Source organism: Seriola dumerili, unplaced genomic scaffold, assembly GCF_002260705.1.
Source record: "Seriola dumerili isolate Sdu_G_001 unplaced genomic scaffold, Sdu_1.0 BDQW01000025.1, whole genome shotgun sequence".
Classification (NCBI taxonomy): domain Eukaryota; kingdom Metazoa; phylum Chordata; class Actinopteri; order Carangiformes; family Carangidae; genus Seriola; species Seriola dumerili.
This window is the reverse complement of record NW_019174280.1, coordinates 22,941,474-22,958,966: the sequence shown is the minus strand read 5'-3', so window position 1 is coordinate 22,958,966 and position 17,493 is coordinate 22,941,474. Positions and strand designations below refer to the sequence as shown.

At 43.6% G+C, this 17,493-nt stretch overlaps 1 protein-coding gene across 6 annotated transcripts in view; it reads left to right on the top strand.

Annotated features, from left to right (window-relative positions):
• Nucleotides 1-17,493, top strand: part of senp6 (SUMO1/sentrin specific peptidase 6) — a 28,851-nt gene that overhangs the window by 7,643 nt on the left and 3,715 nt on the right. For 2 of the 6 annotated variants that reach the window (XM_022770258.1, XM_022770262.1), the window contains 16 exons: nt 1,166-1,229; nt 2,475-2,581; nt 3,243-3,395; nt 6,722-6,792; nt 7,936-8,030; nt 9,787-10,168; nt 12,681-12,922; nt 13,254-13,394; nt 14,123-14,156; nt 14,835-15,023; nt 15,127-15,320; nt 15,948-16,153; nt 16,277-16,393; nt 16,485-16,607; nt 16,695-16,787; nt 16,869-17,212. In XM_022770258.1, the coding sequence (XP_022625979.1) occupies nt 1,166-1,229; nt 2,475-2,581; nt 3,243-3,395; nt 6,722-6,792; nt 7,936-8,030; nt 9,787-10,168; nt 12,681-12,922; nt 13,254-13,394; nt 14,123-14,156; nt 14,835-15,023; nt 15,127-15,320; nt 15,948-16,153; nt 16,277-16,393; nt 16,485-16,607; nt 16,695-16,787; nt 16,869-17,212 (2,555 nt within the window). Of the gene's footprint in view, nt 1-1,165; nt 1,230-2,474; nt 2,582-2,715; nt 2,765-3,242; nt 3,396-6,721; nt 6,793-7,935; nt 8,031-9,786; nt 10,169-12,680; nt 12,923-13,253; nt 13,395-14,122; nt 14,157-14,834; nt 15,024-15,126; nt 15,321-15,947; nt 16,154-16,276; nt 16,394-16,484; nt 16,608-16,694; nt 16,788-16,868; nt 17,213-17,493 lie in introns of those variants that run through there. The other 4 variants (XM_022770259.1, XM_022770260.1, XM_022770263.1 and 1 more) reach the window with 4 other exon arrangements.

The window sequence follows — 17,493 nt, the reverse complement described above, 5'->3', positions numbered from 1 at the left end:
TCATTTGTACAAACTGGAATCTGCTTGGGTTGGACCGGCGTGTCGCCTGATGGTGAGAATGGATGTTTGGGCCTGAAGAGGTTCCCTCACATGAGCAGATAAAACAGTAAAATCAGCTGTGAAATATGGTTTCATTCATTTTTTTGTATGTTTAATCTTCTCTTAAAGGCAGCAGGCCTGCAACTAATAATTATTTCCTTTATCAATCAATCTGATCGGACTATAAATTGTTAGAAAATAGTAAAAATGTCCAACATTTCCCTGAAGCTTTTAAATGTCTTGTTTCGTCCAATCGACCGTCCAAAAAACCCAAAGACAGTCAATTTACAAGGATATAAAATGAACAAATCCTCACATTTGAGAAGCAGTTTTGTTCAATAAATAACTATGATAATTGATCTATCATCAGAATCGTTTTTAATGATCTGTTAATGGACTAATTGATTAATCGGTTTAGAAGGAAAAGGTCTGAGAGAGTTTCCACACCTGGTTCCTCTGTATCATCACACACATCTCAGATTTAGTAATGGAGTTAAGTAGATTTGATTTGTGTCTGTTTCTCCGACCGACCAATCAGAGCTTAGGGGGTGGAATCAAGTATAATGATTTCATCTGAACTTAAACTTTAAGCATTTTTAAATAAATATACTATTGAATCATCGTTACAGGTTTAGACATAGAGAGATTTTACAGTAGAAACATGAGGACGGTGTTGTTTTTATTGGGTGATACATTGACCCACACTGAACTTAACATATAATAATAATAATAATAATAATAATAATAAACTTTATTTGTACAGCACTTTCCATACACATGATGATAAAATGATCATGATCATCCAGGTAGAAGGAACACTAAACCCATATTAATGTATTTTTCAATGTGTAGATACTGTAATTAATTGTTATTTTCATTATTGATTAGTCTCCAGGTTATTTTCTTGATTAATGGATTAGTTGCTGTCAATTAAATGTCAGAAAATGGTAAAAAAAACAAACGTTCACTCCAGTTTCCCAGAGTTCAGGTGACACAGCAGGTCGCAGCCCAACGATGTCCAGTTTGCACTGATGTAAACCTCATACTGATATAAACACTCACACATTAAACTGTACGACCAGAGTTCACACGTGATTCTCATCCTCCTCCTCGTGTCTCCTCTCAGTGCGAGTGTGGTGAGCATGGAGGACATGGACAGGCAGCCGCCCACCTCCCCCGAGGAGAAAAAGGTAAACCGCTCTCCCTGAACTCCCCCACCCCCCCTCCACTCTCCTCATTTACCCGACTCTCACCCCTGGTATCGGTGACTCCCAGCGGGCCGTGCGGCTCCCTCCGATCAGCCCAGCAGACGGTGTCGGCGTTGCCGGAGCCTGGCTGGCGCCTGGTGCTGCAGAGCGATGGCACCCAAAGGACCCCAGCAGTCCGTGAGCTAACACTGCTGGGGGCGCCATGGGAGTCGTTTTCAAAGGCTGCTGCTGCTGCTGTGGTCGTTGTTGTCGGGTAAATGTGTGGGAGTCCAGGGTGTCGGTCTGTTGCTCTGAGATCCAAACGAGTGTAAAGATGATCCACTGTGGAACCAAACAGGAAACTACAGAGACGTCAGGGTTTTGTTACTTCTGATTAAAAAGAAAAAAACAATGTCGGTGAAAGTGAGATAAGTTTTCCTGTGGCACTTGGTACAGACATTCATGTTCTCCAGAGGATGACTCCTCCTGACTGCAGTGACATTTCTTTTCACATTTAGCATTTTATTTAAAGGTCCCACTTTTTACACGTTTCACTTTTCAAGTTTAGTTTCCATAAGAAGTGTAGTTTTACATCTCCTCTCTCAGGCTTCTCTCTGGAGCTCTAGCAACAACAGGTCAGTGAGCCAATCAGAAGAGAGGAGGCTCTGAGCCTCTCTTCTGATTGGCTCACTGTTTTCTGACTGATCCAATAAAAATATATCAGATTTCAGGTAAAAACACTCAGAGAAACCAAATATCCTGCAAGGTTTGGATGGTGGGTCCAGGTGGGCGGGGCTTGGTGACTGCTTTGTTGTGACATCACAAAGTTCCAGAAGTCCTGACGGCTGGTTTTAAGGCTCAGTTTCTGAATACAGGCTGTGTGCATTTCTCTGTGGACTGAGGCTTTGATACTTTCACAGTATTAATATAGAAGCTAGAGCTGATCTATAATCACACTACACATGGACACAGACCTTTACACTGGAGGAGCTTTAAAAACTGAACTAAAACATCAGTTCATGACAGTAAAACCTCAAAAACGGACTGAATTTAAAGCATCTGCTGCCACATCCCACTGGACACCTTCAGAGGTCTTGTGGAGTCCCTGTCTTGGCGGGTCGGAGATGTTTTGGCGCCACTCTGAGGACCGATGGAGTATTATTGTAGGGGTGGCGAAAACGTTTGGGCTCATGAGTGTAGGTTTAGTTTCCTTCTCTTGTGTTATTAATGTGTGTGTCGTCTCTCCAGTCTCCCACCCTTAGGCACTTCACTTCCTCTGATCCCTTGAGAACGTATGAAAACCGGCCAAATAATCACATGAGGCCTCTGAACAAGCTGGGACCCAAAAAGCTCAGGTACAGTATGTGCTGTTTACACAAACTCTGCTGCTGCTGCTGCTGCTTTTCACTGCGCTGTTGTTTCACAGCTCCGACATGTCCAGCTGGTTGGGAAATATAGTCTGTGGGTTTTTCCCACATAACAAAATTATAATAAGCTACTCTATCGTCAGACACGACAGGCTCATGAAGTCCAGTCAGGTGAATGTGAGAGCTGTTTCCTGCATTTATATATTTCTATCAGTTGAGCAAATGCCATGTTTATAATGAAACTGGTTATCAAGCTTTTCAAATTAATGGTAGTATGTCATTAACTATATTAGAAATGTTATAAATGCACAAAAAACACCACTGAAGAAGTTAAGTTTAAAGATAAATGCTGTATTTATTGCTTTAACTTTGACAGAGTCTTTTTTAAGAGAACACAGAATCTAAATAATAACAGACATATGTTTATTTATTATGTTTTTATACCTGAAAATGTGCAGAGTAGCACCGCCCCTCCTTTTAGGCTCCACCAATCAGGAGTTATGTGGCCTAAGAGACAAAACCTGAGACTTAAATGGACAAATCATCATTTTTATCGATCGTTGAGCCTCATTTTGAAGTCAACAGGTTTATTTTCCATCAGGCTGAAGTGTGTTTGACTGTCGCTCTCCTCCTCCTCCTCCTTCTGCAGCGAGGTCCCTCTCACAGTAGCAACGTCCTCCCCCATGCCCAACAGAACCAACTATTTCATCATCAGCCCCACGCCGTCACAGGGAATCGTCTTACAAGGGCGGCACTTTCAGCACGCACAAATGCCCTCTGCAATAAGGAAACCAGTCCAAAGGTAAGACGCGGCGGGTCGACGCAGCGCCTCAGCTCCGTCCTGCTGCTTCTTGGTTTTTCATCTTGAGGGAAAGAAAGATTTGATTTTCTGTTTTCCCACTTCACACTGCTCTTCGGCTTCTTAATTCTATTTAGAGGATTATCATGCTCTAATTTCTGGAACTACATAATGAGTGGGTGTAAACAGGAAATATAATGTTGCCATGGATTCAGTTGGTTCGCTGTCGGCAAGACTGGAGCCTGGTTGGTTTTTAGCTGATACTTATTTGCATTTTGTCAAACAGGAATCATTAGAAATAAAATTAAGAATTAACAGTTTACCCATTGATGTACAGACAGTTATCACTGGATTACTTTTATTCTGAAGAAACTTAAAAAACGAGTTCAGTGGTTTCCATCATTTTATCTTTCCGTAGATAATGTTCCTGTGTAAATCACAGTGAATCGTTTCTCTGGAAAAGGAAATGAATTCATGTAATTTTGAGTTTATATATCCTCAGTCGTATTGTTGGCCTTTCCGTGGAAGGTGTAGTAATAATTAATAATTATAAACTTTATTTCTATAGAACGTTTCTTACAGCAAATGCAGCAAATGCAGCGCTTTACAATGAAGAAATTAGATGCACCAGAGACATGAACTTAAAACTTGTTAAAAACATTAAAGATGGAATAATACTAAAATAATAAATAAATAAAACAAGTTAAATTGGATTACACAGACTGCATGAAATCAGTAAAACATGAAGTCTAACAGCATGTAGAAGAGGAAAACTGCATGACAGTGAATCAACTTGGACCAGATGATACAAAGATGGTATCAGATGATTCTTAAATGCAGATGAAAGAATTTAAACCTCGGTTCATCACTTTCATCCTCTGGTAGATGAGATTCTGGTCCTGTTGAGGTTTGCTGTGTAAAAAAAAAAAAAAAAAGAAGAATTACGGCGCGAGTTGATTTGATTAATGAGACACTTCCCTCTCTGATTTCTACCTTCAAGCAGCCTCGACTTGAAGGAAAGGTAAGACTTTGATCCGGCTGCCGCCCTCACAGTGAACCAGTTAAGACCGGAGCTCATTTCACTCCCGCCTCGTGTCTCCAGAACCTCCTGTGTTTTCATCTCACTCAGGTTCTGTTTGTGCGTCAGCAGAAATCTCTGTTGGACTCTGTGATACTTTGGGGTTGGAGTTTGGTTTCCATTTCCTTCGTTGTGTGAGGTTCAGTTTATGCATGACTGTGACAAAAAGCAACCTCCCACATTATATTAGCAGCGTGTTAGTAGAACCAGGTGCTTACTTCTACGTCTGCGGTGGCTCGACCTGACGTGCAGATGTACAATCACCTCCCGCCTCAGGTCAAACCTGAAGCTGCTACAACTTTATTTATACAGATATTTTCAAACTAAATGAGTGGGTTGACACGGGCAGCACAAAAAACAGTGACGTTGTTATCATATACACACATACTGTATTTATGTGCCATAAATTCTCATATAAAAGCCAGTATTTCAAATAATGGGGGGGGGCACTAAAAAGTGACGGACCCGGTTGTGTTGTGAGTGTTTGCAGCTCACGTGTCGTCAAATTGATGAAGGTGATTTCTGAAGTTGCCGTGTGTTGAGCTCTCAGGGCCGCCGTACCCTTTCACATTAAAAGCTTGCAGATGGTGTGAGCGGCGAGGCTTTTAATTTGACAGTTCTAGGGGAAGTATGGAGTTTATTTATGGAGGATTGACGTCATTAGGTGGAAGTTGAATTCCTGATGTGACTCATTGTGCAGGTGGAATTAGCTCTGTGGAAATAGAAACTGAATTTATGAAGACAACATGGAAACAGCTTTGAGTTTGATTAAATGGGCCTTAATGAAAAATACAAGATAATAAAAGATTGAAAATTTCACAGTAGTCACTTTTTCATGTTGTAGTCTTTGTAAATAAAGGTCAGTTTCTTCATAGATTTTATTTAATTCAAAGTTGCAGTCCAGTTGTGTTTGCTTGTTCTGAATGAAATGTTTACATTATGTCTTTGCAGAAGTCAGTGATAAAAGATTAATGGACGAGCGCAGTGTTTTTGGTTTTTGGTTTTTCTCCCCACACTGCCTGCAGGTCCACATCGCCTGCTCCAGCCTCGGGCTGCAGATGATTATAACTCTTGATTATTAAAGATTCTTTTTTTAAAGGTTTATTGTTGGATGGACGGAGAACAAGTTGCTCTGTACAAAGTTATGTACATTTAACTGTGAGTGAAACGAACAGGCAGCAGCGAGGCACCGTGTGTCATTCAGCGGTTTGGACCTTCAGCTCCTCGCTCTCCTCTGGCTGCTGGTCACCTGGCCTCAGCTCCGAAGTGAACAGATGCTCTGCTCTTTTTTTTTCATGCTGTGCTGAAACACAGGATCTGGAGCTCAGTGTCACCTTGTGTCCGTCCCGTGGTCTTTGGCTCAGATACATGTCGAGTTTGTTTGAATCAGAAACCCAGTTTGCTGCTTCTCATGACAAAAGATGACGACAGTTTGACTTTGATTGCTTGAATATCTTGTTCTCCCTTCGAGGTTTAGATCCACAACCACCAGTTTTTGATTCATCTCTTGATTTATTAAAGATTCTTTCAAAGGTTTATTGTCAGATGGACAGAGAACAAGTTGTTCTTTACAAAGAATGTTCTTGTTTCTCGTCGTCTTTGATCACCATGCGTAGAAACGTAATTCACATTCATCTCTTGATTATTGGTTGAATAGTTCTGACTGTAAAACATCAGAAAACCATGAAAAAATACAGGATTAATGCACCAAACCATGAACTCACCGTTCCCAGTAGATGCCCAGTCAGGGAGCTTCGCTGCGTCTTCACTGTCAGCTGCTTAATAAAGGCATAAAATGACAAAAAAAAAATGTAATTTCCCAGAGGCAAAGGAGACTCGACTAACCATAATAATCATAACAAATGCAGAAAATCACAAACACGCTCAGGAGAGAGAAGCTGGAAACAATCGATATTTTAATCAGAATTGTAGATTAGTTTTCTATTGATCGGCTAATCTATAAATTGATTAAATTGTTAACATCACACAGCAGCCAGCTGCGACTGAACTCTACTTGCAGAGTGAAAGAAGCCGGTGTGTTTTAGATCGGGGGAGGGGAGGGGGGGGGGGGCTGCATCTGTCGGACATTATCAACATCCATTTTTCCAGCTACATGTTCAGACCTTCAGGGTTCTCACAGTCCTGAAACATCCTTGAAAGTTTGACTTGATTGTAACTTTGAATCTTGACTGTGAAACCTCCCTGCTGGATGTGCAGCTCCACTGACCAACGCTCGTCTCTCCTCCTGCAGAAGCGACTTCTCCACCACACAGCAGGCTGTAGAAGTGGACAGCATCGTCCTCACCTGTCCGGAGATCCCAGGTACTGCCCACCAGTCACTGATCTCTCTCTCTCTCTCTCTCTCTCTCTCTCACACACACACACACACACACACACACACACACACACACACACACACAGTCCCTATCAAACTGTTTGAACTGCTCTGAAGAGAGGAGGATGGCAGTGATCACAGGAAGATGGCTGGTGTTGTGTTTCAGTGGGTACACCATGTTCCTCCTGCTGGATCATTGGTGTGTGTGTGTGTGTGTGTGTGTGTGTGTGTGTGTGTGTGTGGTGGGTGTGCAGCATCTGTGAGAGAAGTGTGTGTCTGTGTGATGAGCTCTGATCGGTATCTGTGTATTTGTGGAAAGTGTGTGTGTGTGTGTGAGCAGGTTGTGTATGTGATGATGAGTGTGACAGCCAGCAGTGTCTGCAGGGCTGCAGATCTGGGCTGAACCTCCTCCCTGCTCCTGCCAGAGGGGGGAGGAGGGGGGAGGAGGGGGGAGGAGATCTCAGGCCTCCCACATTAATCCTCAAAGCTCCTGGCTGAGGGAGCAGAGCTTATGAAACACTCGCCCGGCTAATAAAGGATCTGTAACTGAAACAACTCCCTGAATATCAGGATCAGGAATAGAAGGATCAGGCTGCAAAAAATCAGGCTGTTCACTTTCTGTGTTTCTGTTTTTATTCCAGAGATAAAACATGTGAGTAACAAAAGGCCCAGAGAGAGAGAGAGAGAGAGAGAGAGAGAGAGAGAGAGAGAGAGAAGGAGAGAGAGAGAGAGAGAGAGAGAGAGAGAGAGAAGAGAGAAGAGAGAGAGAGAGAGAGAGAGAGAGAGAGAGAGAGAGATTGAGAGAGAGAGGAGAGAGGAGTAGAGAAGAAGAGGGAAGAGAGAAAGAGAGAGAGAGAGAGAGAGAGAGAGAGAGAGAGAGAGAGAGAGAGAGATAATGTCTGCAGTCATGTAGTTTGAGGAGAGGCTGTGCATTAAGGTTAATGCTTCTCGTCAGACGGTTCAGTAGCTTCAGGAAAAACCTCCAAAACCAAAACTGTGGATCCAACATTCGCACCCGCTTCATTCTGTGATTGTCCAGCTGTGCAGAGGGATCGTTTGCTCGTTACACATCTGTATCTCTAAACTCACGGCCCTGACTGTTTTCTTTTTATGGTTGAACCCTTTTTCAGAAGACGGGACCCTGAACATCAAGCGCCGCGTCCAGCAGAAGAGGAAGCCGTTGGAGGGCTGCTGTAGTTTCCCCTCGCAGGTCAAAGCAGCAGAGGTGAGAGAATCCCCGCTCACACAGCAGCAGCAGCCGCACAGAGGTTAGGACTCCATTACCCAGAAACCCCGCAACGTCATCAAGGCTGAACTCTCACACTAGACCTGACTGTCGACTCCTCCGTCTGAGAATCAAACTTTCCCTTTTTGTCTTGACTAGCTCCGACTTGACACGTTCTGGTTGCCACGACGATAGTTTGTAACTGCAGCCAGGCAACGCCACGGTATTTCTTTTTTCCTAGAAGCAAATCTACAACATCTGACTCAGTGGAATTTGAACAAATGTTATTGTTTTACAGGACGAACCGTCTCGTTTTCAAGAAAGCTGAGAGTCGGTGCATTTCACCGGCCGCGTGGTCGCGTCACAGAAAACAAACAATAAACAACAACAACAAAACATTCATGACATTCATTCACAATTCATGATTTCAAAGAAAAGGGAAAAAAGTTGGTTTCAAATAATCCAGAAGATTATGATGTAATAATATGTCATTTATTCCAGTGGAGAATGATGAATCACACAGAGCTGATCAGCACCATGATAAACACAGTGAGTCATGAAGCTGTAAAAGTGCAGCTTCAAATAAAGTGAGTATGAGCCAATTAAATTACCTGCTGCTGTTTAAACGCAGCAAATTAAGACTCATAAATCGTTACCGCTGCACAATAAGTCGACCCTGACAAAGGATTTATAAATGGTTTATGATCAGGTTATTGAGTTGGTTGTTAACACTTTATAGATCATAAATAAACTTTATAACACATTTTTCATACATTGATCCAGGCTCACTATTTGGTGAGATCAAGTTGATGCTGACTACTCTTACCACCATTTATAACTGGTACAAGGAGCCTCATAGTAACTCGTTAATAACTGATGATGTGTTTTACGCTTCACATTAAGACAATTATGATGAAACAAACAGAACGAAGATGATGACGGTGGTTCATTGTTAGTAACTGAACAAACGTGATGAAGCAGCAGCTACAAACTCCGGGTGATGGAGGAAACACAGAGACACCACAGAGAAACATGGGCTCACTATTATTACATATTGTGTTATAACAGCTTATAAATGATTTATAAAGTGTTAACAAGCTAATTAATAAACTTGTTATAAACCATTCATAAATCCTTATTGTGGTGGCAATAAATCTACATGAAGTATTTAAACAATTAAAGCTCAAAGATGGGACCCTCAGATATTATGATATACAATTAGAATAGAGACCAAATGATCCGTCCACGTTTCCATCCCTAAATATCGCTCCAGACTCGTTCTGTGTCTCCCTCCTCCTTCTACTGCAGTTAAATAAATGTCCGGGAAATAATCAAACACAGTCTCCCTGTGTGTCCTGAGCGGGAAAATCACAGAGCGTCCTTTGTCTCTGAAAGTGAAGCGGCAGCAGATTTAATGCTTTCTTTTTTAGAACTGTATTATTGATTATTAACAGAATCCAATAGAAATGAAAAATAACCATGTGTTGGCACAAATGATGAGGATAGAAGCAGTAAATGATTGATCACCGCTTTTAGCTCATCCTTTTGTTTTTATGCCACAGTTTCTGTTTCGTTCATCAGTCGAACACCAGCGTCTTCCTGTGTTTTCAGAGTTAGCGACACTTAGCATGTAGCCAGATGTTTTTCTCAGGAGGTGGTGGAGACCAAAACATAGCTGAAAGAGAGAATATCAGGCCGCATCACGTGGACACAGACACAAATACAAAAGAAAAAAACAAGTGTTTTTCTCCGGCAGCCTCTCCGGCCGACCATGTATCAGTCAGTGTGCGTGAAGTGCAACAAGCCCAGCGAGGACAGCAGCAAGTGTCAGAGCTGCGGGAACGGCGCGGCGCTGCTGCCCTGTCAGCAGGCCACGCTGTCGTCCCCGACCCCCCGACCCCCCATCAGATCCCAGCCCTCCCCCGGACCAAACAGCCTGCAGAGGAGCTTCTCCACGACCATGAGGGCGCCCCGCGGGGAGACTCTGCCCATACGGATCACCACCAGCAGAGGAACCCTGCTGCCCCTCAACAACGGCAGGGCGCCTCTGTTAGCCGGGACGTCGAGCTGCTGCGGAGCCAGGAACCCCCCCAAAGGGAAGAGGGCGGCGGCCCAGCAGCACGAGCTCAACGACCCCAGTGAGTAAAGACTGAGGAAGGAAATCCTCTAGTACTTTTTATCTTGTTCTCAGGAAAGTTTGAAAACGTCTTAAACTTGGTAACGAGTGAAGTCGACCTCACTGAAACATTGATGCTGATTGGCCGTAAACGATGACACAACAACACAGAACAACCAGTGACGTCAGCGCTCGCTGCCTTTCGTTTGGTAACTGATGCTTTTTATTTCACACACAATACAAAGATATTATCACGTGTTCTCTCGGCTCTTCCTACAGGAACTAATGTTCAGTATTAATGAATCTGAAATGATCAAGTCGTTTAAAATGACTCGCGCTGAAACAGGAAGCAGGTTCTTCCAAATCACTGTAGATATTTCCAATCTGCATCAGCATCAAATACAGTGATAAACAACCTGTTCTATCTATTAAAGCTCCAAAAATACAGTTTTTGAAATCTGGATCTGCAGCAACACACGAGTAAATAGTTCTTTAACCCAGCAGGATCACATTTCATCAAGTTTAAAAACATTTAGAAAATCATTTTCATATGTTTTTTGAGATTTTGGTGAGAATTTAAACATAAATTTAGCTTTACAGGAAAACTCCACAGGGCACTTGTTTAAATATGTGAATATACAGTCGGGCAGAGCCGTGTATAAATCTGTATGAAGCTCTAAGTATCTACAAAATCACAACAACCACCTGCCATGACACATTAGACATGAGGCAGTGAGTGAAAACACTCGATGCTGACAGATCTCTGGTGTCTGTCTGGTGTTTGGCTCCAGGTTCTGACGGCTGGTGGAGATGAACCAGAGTTCAGTTCAGTTCAGTTCAGCTCTGGACTGTTTTCAGCCGTCTGACTCTGATGGCTGCAGTCAGGCTTCAGGAGCCAGACTGAAGAATATGAGGGTTATTCATGATTTAAAAATGTCATTTAATGGCTCAAAAAGTAAAGAAATTGAAACAGAGACAGAAAGACGTGGCTCAGATCTGATCCAGTATTTGAGTAAAGACACTTGCTCGTCACGATGAGCCTCTCTTTTCTTTCCTGTGACATTTGAGTCATATTTCTCCTCGGTATCTAAAGTGCGCAGGGTGACGCAGTGTTGAGCGCCTGTGTTCGGCTAAATGAAAACAGTCATCGCTGTGGAAGGCGTGTCGTCGACCCCGAGAGTCTGTGAGCTGCTACAGAGAGCAGAGGCTGAGCTGGGAGGATGTTGTGACAGCCTGTCAGTTCCTCATCAGACACGCCGCTGCCCGTCTCAAGGCTTTTCATTTGGTCTCGACTCTCAGTCCATTTTCAAGGACTAATGGCAGAAGCAGAAATTATTCCACCAATACAAGTAAAGTACCTCAGTGGATGAATACGTCCAGTAAAAAAAGTGAAATCTCATCAGAGTGTCGGGGTGATGTTGTGTTCCCAGAAGCTTCATCAGTATAAAGCAGAAGAAACTGAATTTAAGTGAAAGAACAAAAGACACAAAAATCAGATTATTTCTGAACTTAAAGCTGCAGCTGCTGTTTGTTAACGTTCCTCATCCAGGTCGGGGTTTGTGTTTGTGGCAGGAATCAGAATCCTCCACACGAGGCTTCGTATGATGAGCGAGGACTCAGGACACAGTTCTTTGATCAGCTCAACCTGATGAATGGAAACGTTTTAAAATGAAGTCGCTGCTGCAGGAAGAGTAAAATAATATGTACAACATTCAAGACGAGTTGCATTATAACCTCGATGCATAGACTCAATAGTTAATTACTAAATGACTAACAAATATGTGCGATATAAGGAAGTTATACTGAGGGGAAAATCTTAGAAATTAATTTTAGATGGTTTTATTTTTTGATTTAGTTTTTTTGGTGAACTAGTAAAGTGTAAACACCTTTTTAAAAAACATCAAAGTATTTTATCAAATAATAATGAATAAAAAAAACATAGAAAACTTCCACATTAACATAAACCGTTCTTGATCATTGATTTTACAACTTTGTCCACAATCGTCTAAAACAACCACAGACGTTCTGAAGGTTCGTTTTGTCCACACTCTGTTAATTACATTTTTTTTCATCTGTATCTGAAGCTCAAAGGCTTTTTGATATGTGAACATAAAGCTGTATATTAGTTTATTCAGTTGATTAATTGTAAATTTTAATTCGAATCTGCATCAAACTACAAACGGTGACGGGGGATCAGGTGACGGGGACTTGGTTTGTTGAGCTGGTTAATAAAGCTTTTTGTACGGTGGCCCAGAGGGCTCAGCGCACTGCAACTTAAACACATTCAGAAAAACATCTTCATCAGTTTGACAACAACAGATGTGTTTCCAGCTGTTTCCAAGTTGCAGTGCTGTTGAGCTTCAGGGCCACCGTACCTTCGCTCAGCGTGTTTCTGTTCACAACAAGTCTGTGTTTGTGAGTTTGAATTATGTCTTAGAAATTTGTAAACACATGAGAGAACCAGCAGAACCTCATCAGAACCCGTCTCAGTTCAAACCTCTGTTGACCTCTGTTGACCTCTGTTCCCTCCGCAGTCGTCCTGTCCAGCGACGACGAGGACGAGGCCGACAACGCCAGCACAGGAAGCGTCAACAGGCTGGACAGCGTTTCCCCTCGACCCGCGGACTCCGCCCACTCCTCGCCGGCGCCCTCCGGAGGCAGAGTGGAGGCGGCGGTGAAGAGCGCCGGAGATCAGGATCCGGAGATGAACACCGAGTTCTTCGAGGACGTCAACATGAAGATCACGATACCGCGGAGAGCTCGGATGAAGGATCAGGTGGGAGTCAGCTGACCCTCCTCCACCTCAAAAGTCCAGTTCGCTTCAGAAGTAAAAACTCAGTCTGAGGCGTTTCCCTCTAATCAAAGACGTATTTAATCATGTGAAGCTGAATATATTTTATTCAGAGCGTCCTCAGTGTTGGTGAGCTCCCCGGGAACAGAAACTCTGACTCACTCATCCATCACCACTGAGCCACTTTCTGTGTTTCCTCATGAATAAACTAGATTTGATTGTGGAGCGAAGCGAAACAAACGATGTGAGAAGGATCCACGTACCCGTCCCTCAAGTCACATATTCTCCCTTTTTTTCTTTTAATTTTATTTTGTAGTTTGGAAATCAGCCCCCCGAGCAGTTTTCACCGAGGACAAAGAAACCCAAATTCATGTCCAGCAAGTGTGACAGCATCATCCTGGAGTGTCGGAGCGTAAGAGTAGGAACTCTACGCAGGATGGTGACGAAGCCCGTCGTCGTGAGTATTTCATTACTCTTATTTTGAAAATACGGCCACCAGACTCAATAACACAAAGACCTGAAGGTTATGGATCTGGAACCGGATCATATATATGATTTATGCATCATAAATCCTCTTCTCAAACTGTCACCACGTCTCAAATAATACCTGCATCTTAATGGTTGATTTGGTAAATTCAACATATTGTTTATATTTACCACTAATATGCAACAAAAAAGAAATAAAACAAAGTGACAGCCAGTTCATGACCCAGACTCTCTGCTCTGCTGTTGCTTTTTTTCTACACTTTCACAATTAAAGCCTTGCAGGGAAGTGAAGGGATTATGTTATCTGAGCTGCCAGAGGGCTTTTAATGTGAAAGTGATGAAGTGCTGAGTTTTTATCATCTGTAAACAGCAGCGAAAGCGCATTAACCCGACAAACAAGGCCACTGTTTAATGTAAAATCAACAAATCTAAAACTTACAAAACAAATATATTGAACAAACAAGTTTGTTTCTAATAATAATTAGAAATCCAAGCCCTGAATTGATCTTAACGTGGGGCAAATAAAGGCCTCATCCATCGACTGTGGGGTATTAAAGAGAAAATGACCAACCAAAATCTTTAGATCCTGAAAACAGATTTAAGTCCAGAAAAAAAACAAGACTTTGGCAGAAAAAAAATAATGGAAATAATAAATAAAAAATAAAAAATAAATGCTTGTTTTGTTCTTTCTCTCCTCAGTTTTCCATCGACCACATCCAGCTGGAAACTGAAGGTACGAACCGGCAGTAATGAACTCGGTAAATAAAGCTCAGTGTGCCGAGCTGCTGGATCAGACATCAGTGGAGTGTGATGGCAACGCTGTCGCTGCCGCCGCCGCCGCCGCCGTCTGCTGTTTGAGAAAGATGCAGCTGTGCAGTTTCCTGTTCGTGCTGGTCAGCAGAGATTAGTCGTGTACACACTCTGTGTGTAGAGAAGCTGCACAAACACTGAAATACCAGCAAGAAAAATAAGAGACGCTGCAGCATGTGACTCAATTTCAACCAAACTGATTCATCTTTCGACTTTTTGTCACTATTTGGTCATTACTACAAAATAAAATCACGTATTTGGTGTCATAACCTTTTACAAAAATGCATGGCATCTGTTAAATTAGAATAATTGGTCAGTAATGATGCATCCTCATGTCAACATACTGGCACTTCAAATAGTAGAATCACGTTATAGAAGTGTCTGTTAGACTTTTATTTTGCTTTATACTGTATTTTTTTTAATCGTTTTTGTCATTTATTTTGAAAAATGGCACAAAACAAAACATATAAAGATTAGTTTATCTCGTATTTTTCCTACGTTAAAAACCTAAATCATTGTTTCTGAGAGGAGGAGCCGCCGCCCTCCTCTGTGTGTTTTTAAAAACATGGCTGACTCAGACCTGCTGTGTGTTCGCCGTCAGGTCCGGAGCGCGACACCATAGAGAAGGTGTGTCTGCGGGCGTCGGAGCTGATCAGCTGCGAGTGGTGCAGCGTCCGAAAGCTTCCCGTCTTGTTCTTCCAGACGACTCCGGAGGAGTGCACCCGCCTGCGCACGCAGCTCAACATGACCGAGGAGAAGGGCGGGCAGTGGTACGACTGCGCCGGGGACCGTGAGTACACAACACCCGCACGCCGTCACACAGACGAGGACCTTAGCGGATCAAACGGAACGAGTCTAAGTTAAACTCTGCGTCTCTTCCTCTGCGCCGTCAGAGTCGGACGAGAAGTACATCGTTCTGATCTTCGAGAACGGGCTGGCGATGAAGGAGCAGATGATCCTGGAGGACATCCTGGGCGAGATCGGCAGGACCAACAACCTCAGCAACTTCCCGGCCAAGCTGCCCTTCGAAGAGGCCAACATCCGCCTGGTCAACTACAACAAGGCCACCAAGCAGAAGCAGGAGAAGGTGGGTGAGCGCTGGGTGGAGACGCTGGTCTGAGCTCCAGGTGACGTCCTCAGAAAGAGACAATACACAGTTCATTTGTTATATTTAAGCTTTAAAACAGAGACAACTATTAACACAACTCAGACTAATAATCTTAAAATATAGAAGTTCTACAAGGTGTAAAAATGTCTTTGGGTCACAGCAGCAGCAGCAGCCTCCAGCTCTGTTGTGACTGTTTCCCCCTGAGTTGAGACTGTAAGGTAACCTCACTGCTTCCTGTTGTACTGTGCAGCGCTGCAGATTACAGACTGTGATATTTTTAGGTATTCATTTAGAAATTGTTGTTTTTTGTGACCTTGAAATGGGTCAGGTGGAGGTGTTTGGTTGGAGGGGAGGGGAGGTGCCTGAGGAGACGAGCTTCAGGGAAAATAAAACCCACACACCATAGTTACAGGGAGGTTTATTATGGAGACAGAGGCTGGAGTCGTTCTGAATTGGATTGTTTTCATGTGAAAATTAAGGTTCAGATTTTTCCTGCATCGTTTTAATTTTGACCAAATTTGTGGGAAAATTTCGGGGGAGAATAAAAACAGATCGATTCTGTTTGATTTACTTCACAAGTCGTCGTCACTGCTCGCTCTCTTGCAGACGAAGCCAATACAAACTCCTCCCAAAATCTCCCAGGTGTCTCCGGTCAGCAAGGTCACTCAGGTCACGCAGGTCGCCCCGGTGACGCCCGTCGCGATGCCCGTACGCACACGGATGGCCACCCGCCAGCAGACCAGCACGTACTTTGAAGAAGAAGACGAGGACATGACCGACCTCCAGCCCACCTTCTCCGGACCAATCATCAAGTGAGTGACTCGTCGTCGTCTGATGGATTTTTATTAACCTGAGAAGTAGGAGATTATTTCTCACAACTCGTTAGAAACGAGTTGTGAGACTCTTTCTAACTCTTGTTGTTGTTTGTCTTCCAGACTGATGGTGTATCCTCCTCCTCCAGCCAAAGGTGGCATATCAGTCACTAATGAAGACCTCCACTGCCTTAATGATGGAGAATTCCTGAACGACGTTATCATAGACTTTTATTTAAAGTACGTATTTTCCTCTCACACACAATAAAAAACAAATATCTGTGTGTTATTCTTTGGGGAAACGTCAAGTTTTCATTCTGTCGTTTCTCAGATATTTAGTTTTAGAGAAATTGAAAAAAGAAGATGCACAAAGAATCCACGTGTTCAGCTCCTTCTTCTACAAGAGGCTGAACCAGCGAGAGCGGAGAAACGTTCCGGACACGACGAACCTGCCGTGAGTGCGACCGCGGCGGCGCAGGATGTTTTTAACAGTCGGGTCACGTTCAGATGTGTCACTGCTGAATGTCTTTTGGTTTCCCAGAATCCAGAAGAGGAAGCACAACAGGGTAAAGACGTGGACTCGGCATGTGGACCTGTTCCAGAAGGACTTCATCTTTGTTCCCATCAACGAGTCGTGAGTTCCCCCGGAGCGTGACTGACGTCCTCCATTTTTAAATAAAGGCTCATAACTAAACGTTAACTGTTGTTTTGTCAGAGCTCACTGGTACCTGGCCGTCATCTGCTTCCCGGGCCTGGAGGGTCCGATGTACGAGCACAACCCGCTCTACCAAGGCCGGTTTCCAGCCTCCCCCTCGGCCGCCGACCCTACGTCGGAGGAGAACATCCCGGACCACTGCCGCCCTCTGTCCCCGGACAAAGACGGGCTGGACAGCTCCTCGGAGCAGCCGTCCCCCGGCGTCCCCGAGGCGTCTGGAGACGGGCAGCCGGACGGCGACCTCGCCAAGGAGAACTCCGCCTTCACAGACGGCGTACAGGAGCCTTCCGGTCCTCCCACCACGTCCCGCAACGGCCAGGCCGACACAGAGCAACAATACACCAGTGAGTCGCCGTCTGACGCTGCTGCAGGTTGTAGTGCTGCACCTGACGGACGTGTCCACAGCATTTCAGATCAATATTATCTGCCTGATCAGATCTTTGATCTTTGTCTGACGGTTCCTGACTTCAATCAAATTGTTGCCACTTTAATTTGAAGGAGCAGTGTGTGGGATCTGGTGACATCTAGTGGTCATATTGTCTTACTGATATTTATTTATTTATTTACATTTTTATTTGTTCAGGTGATTCCCATTTAGACAGAAATCTCATTTTCGAGAGCGACC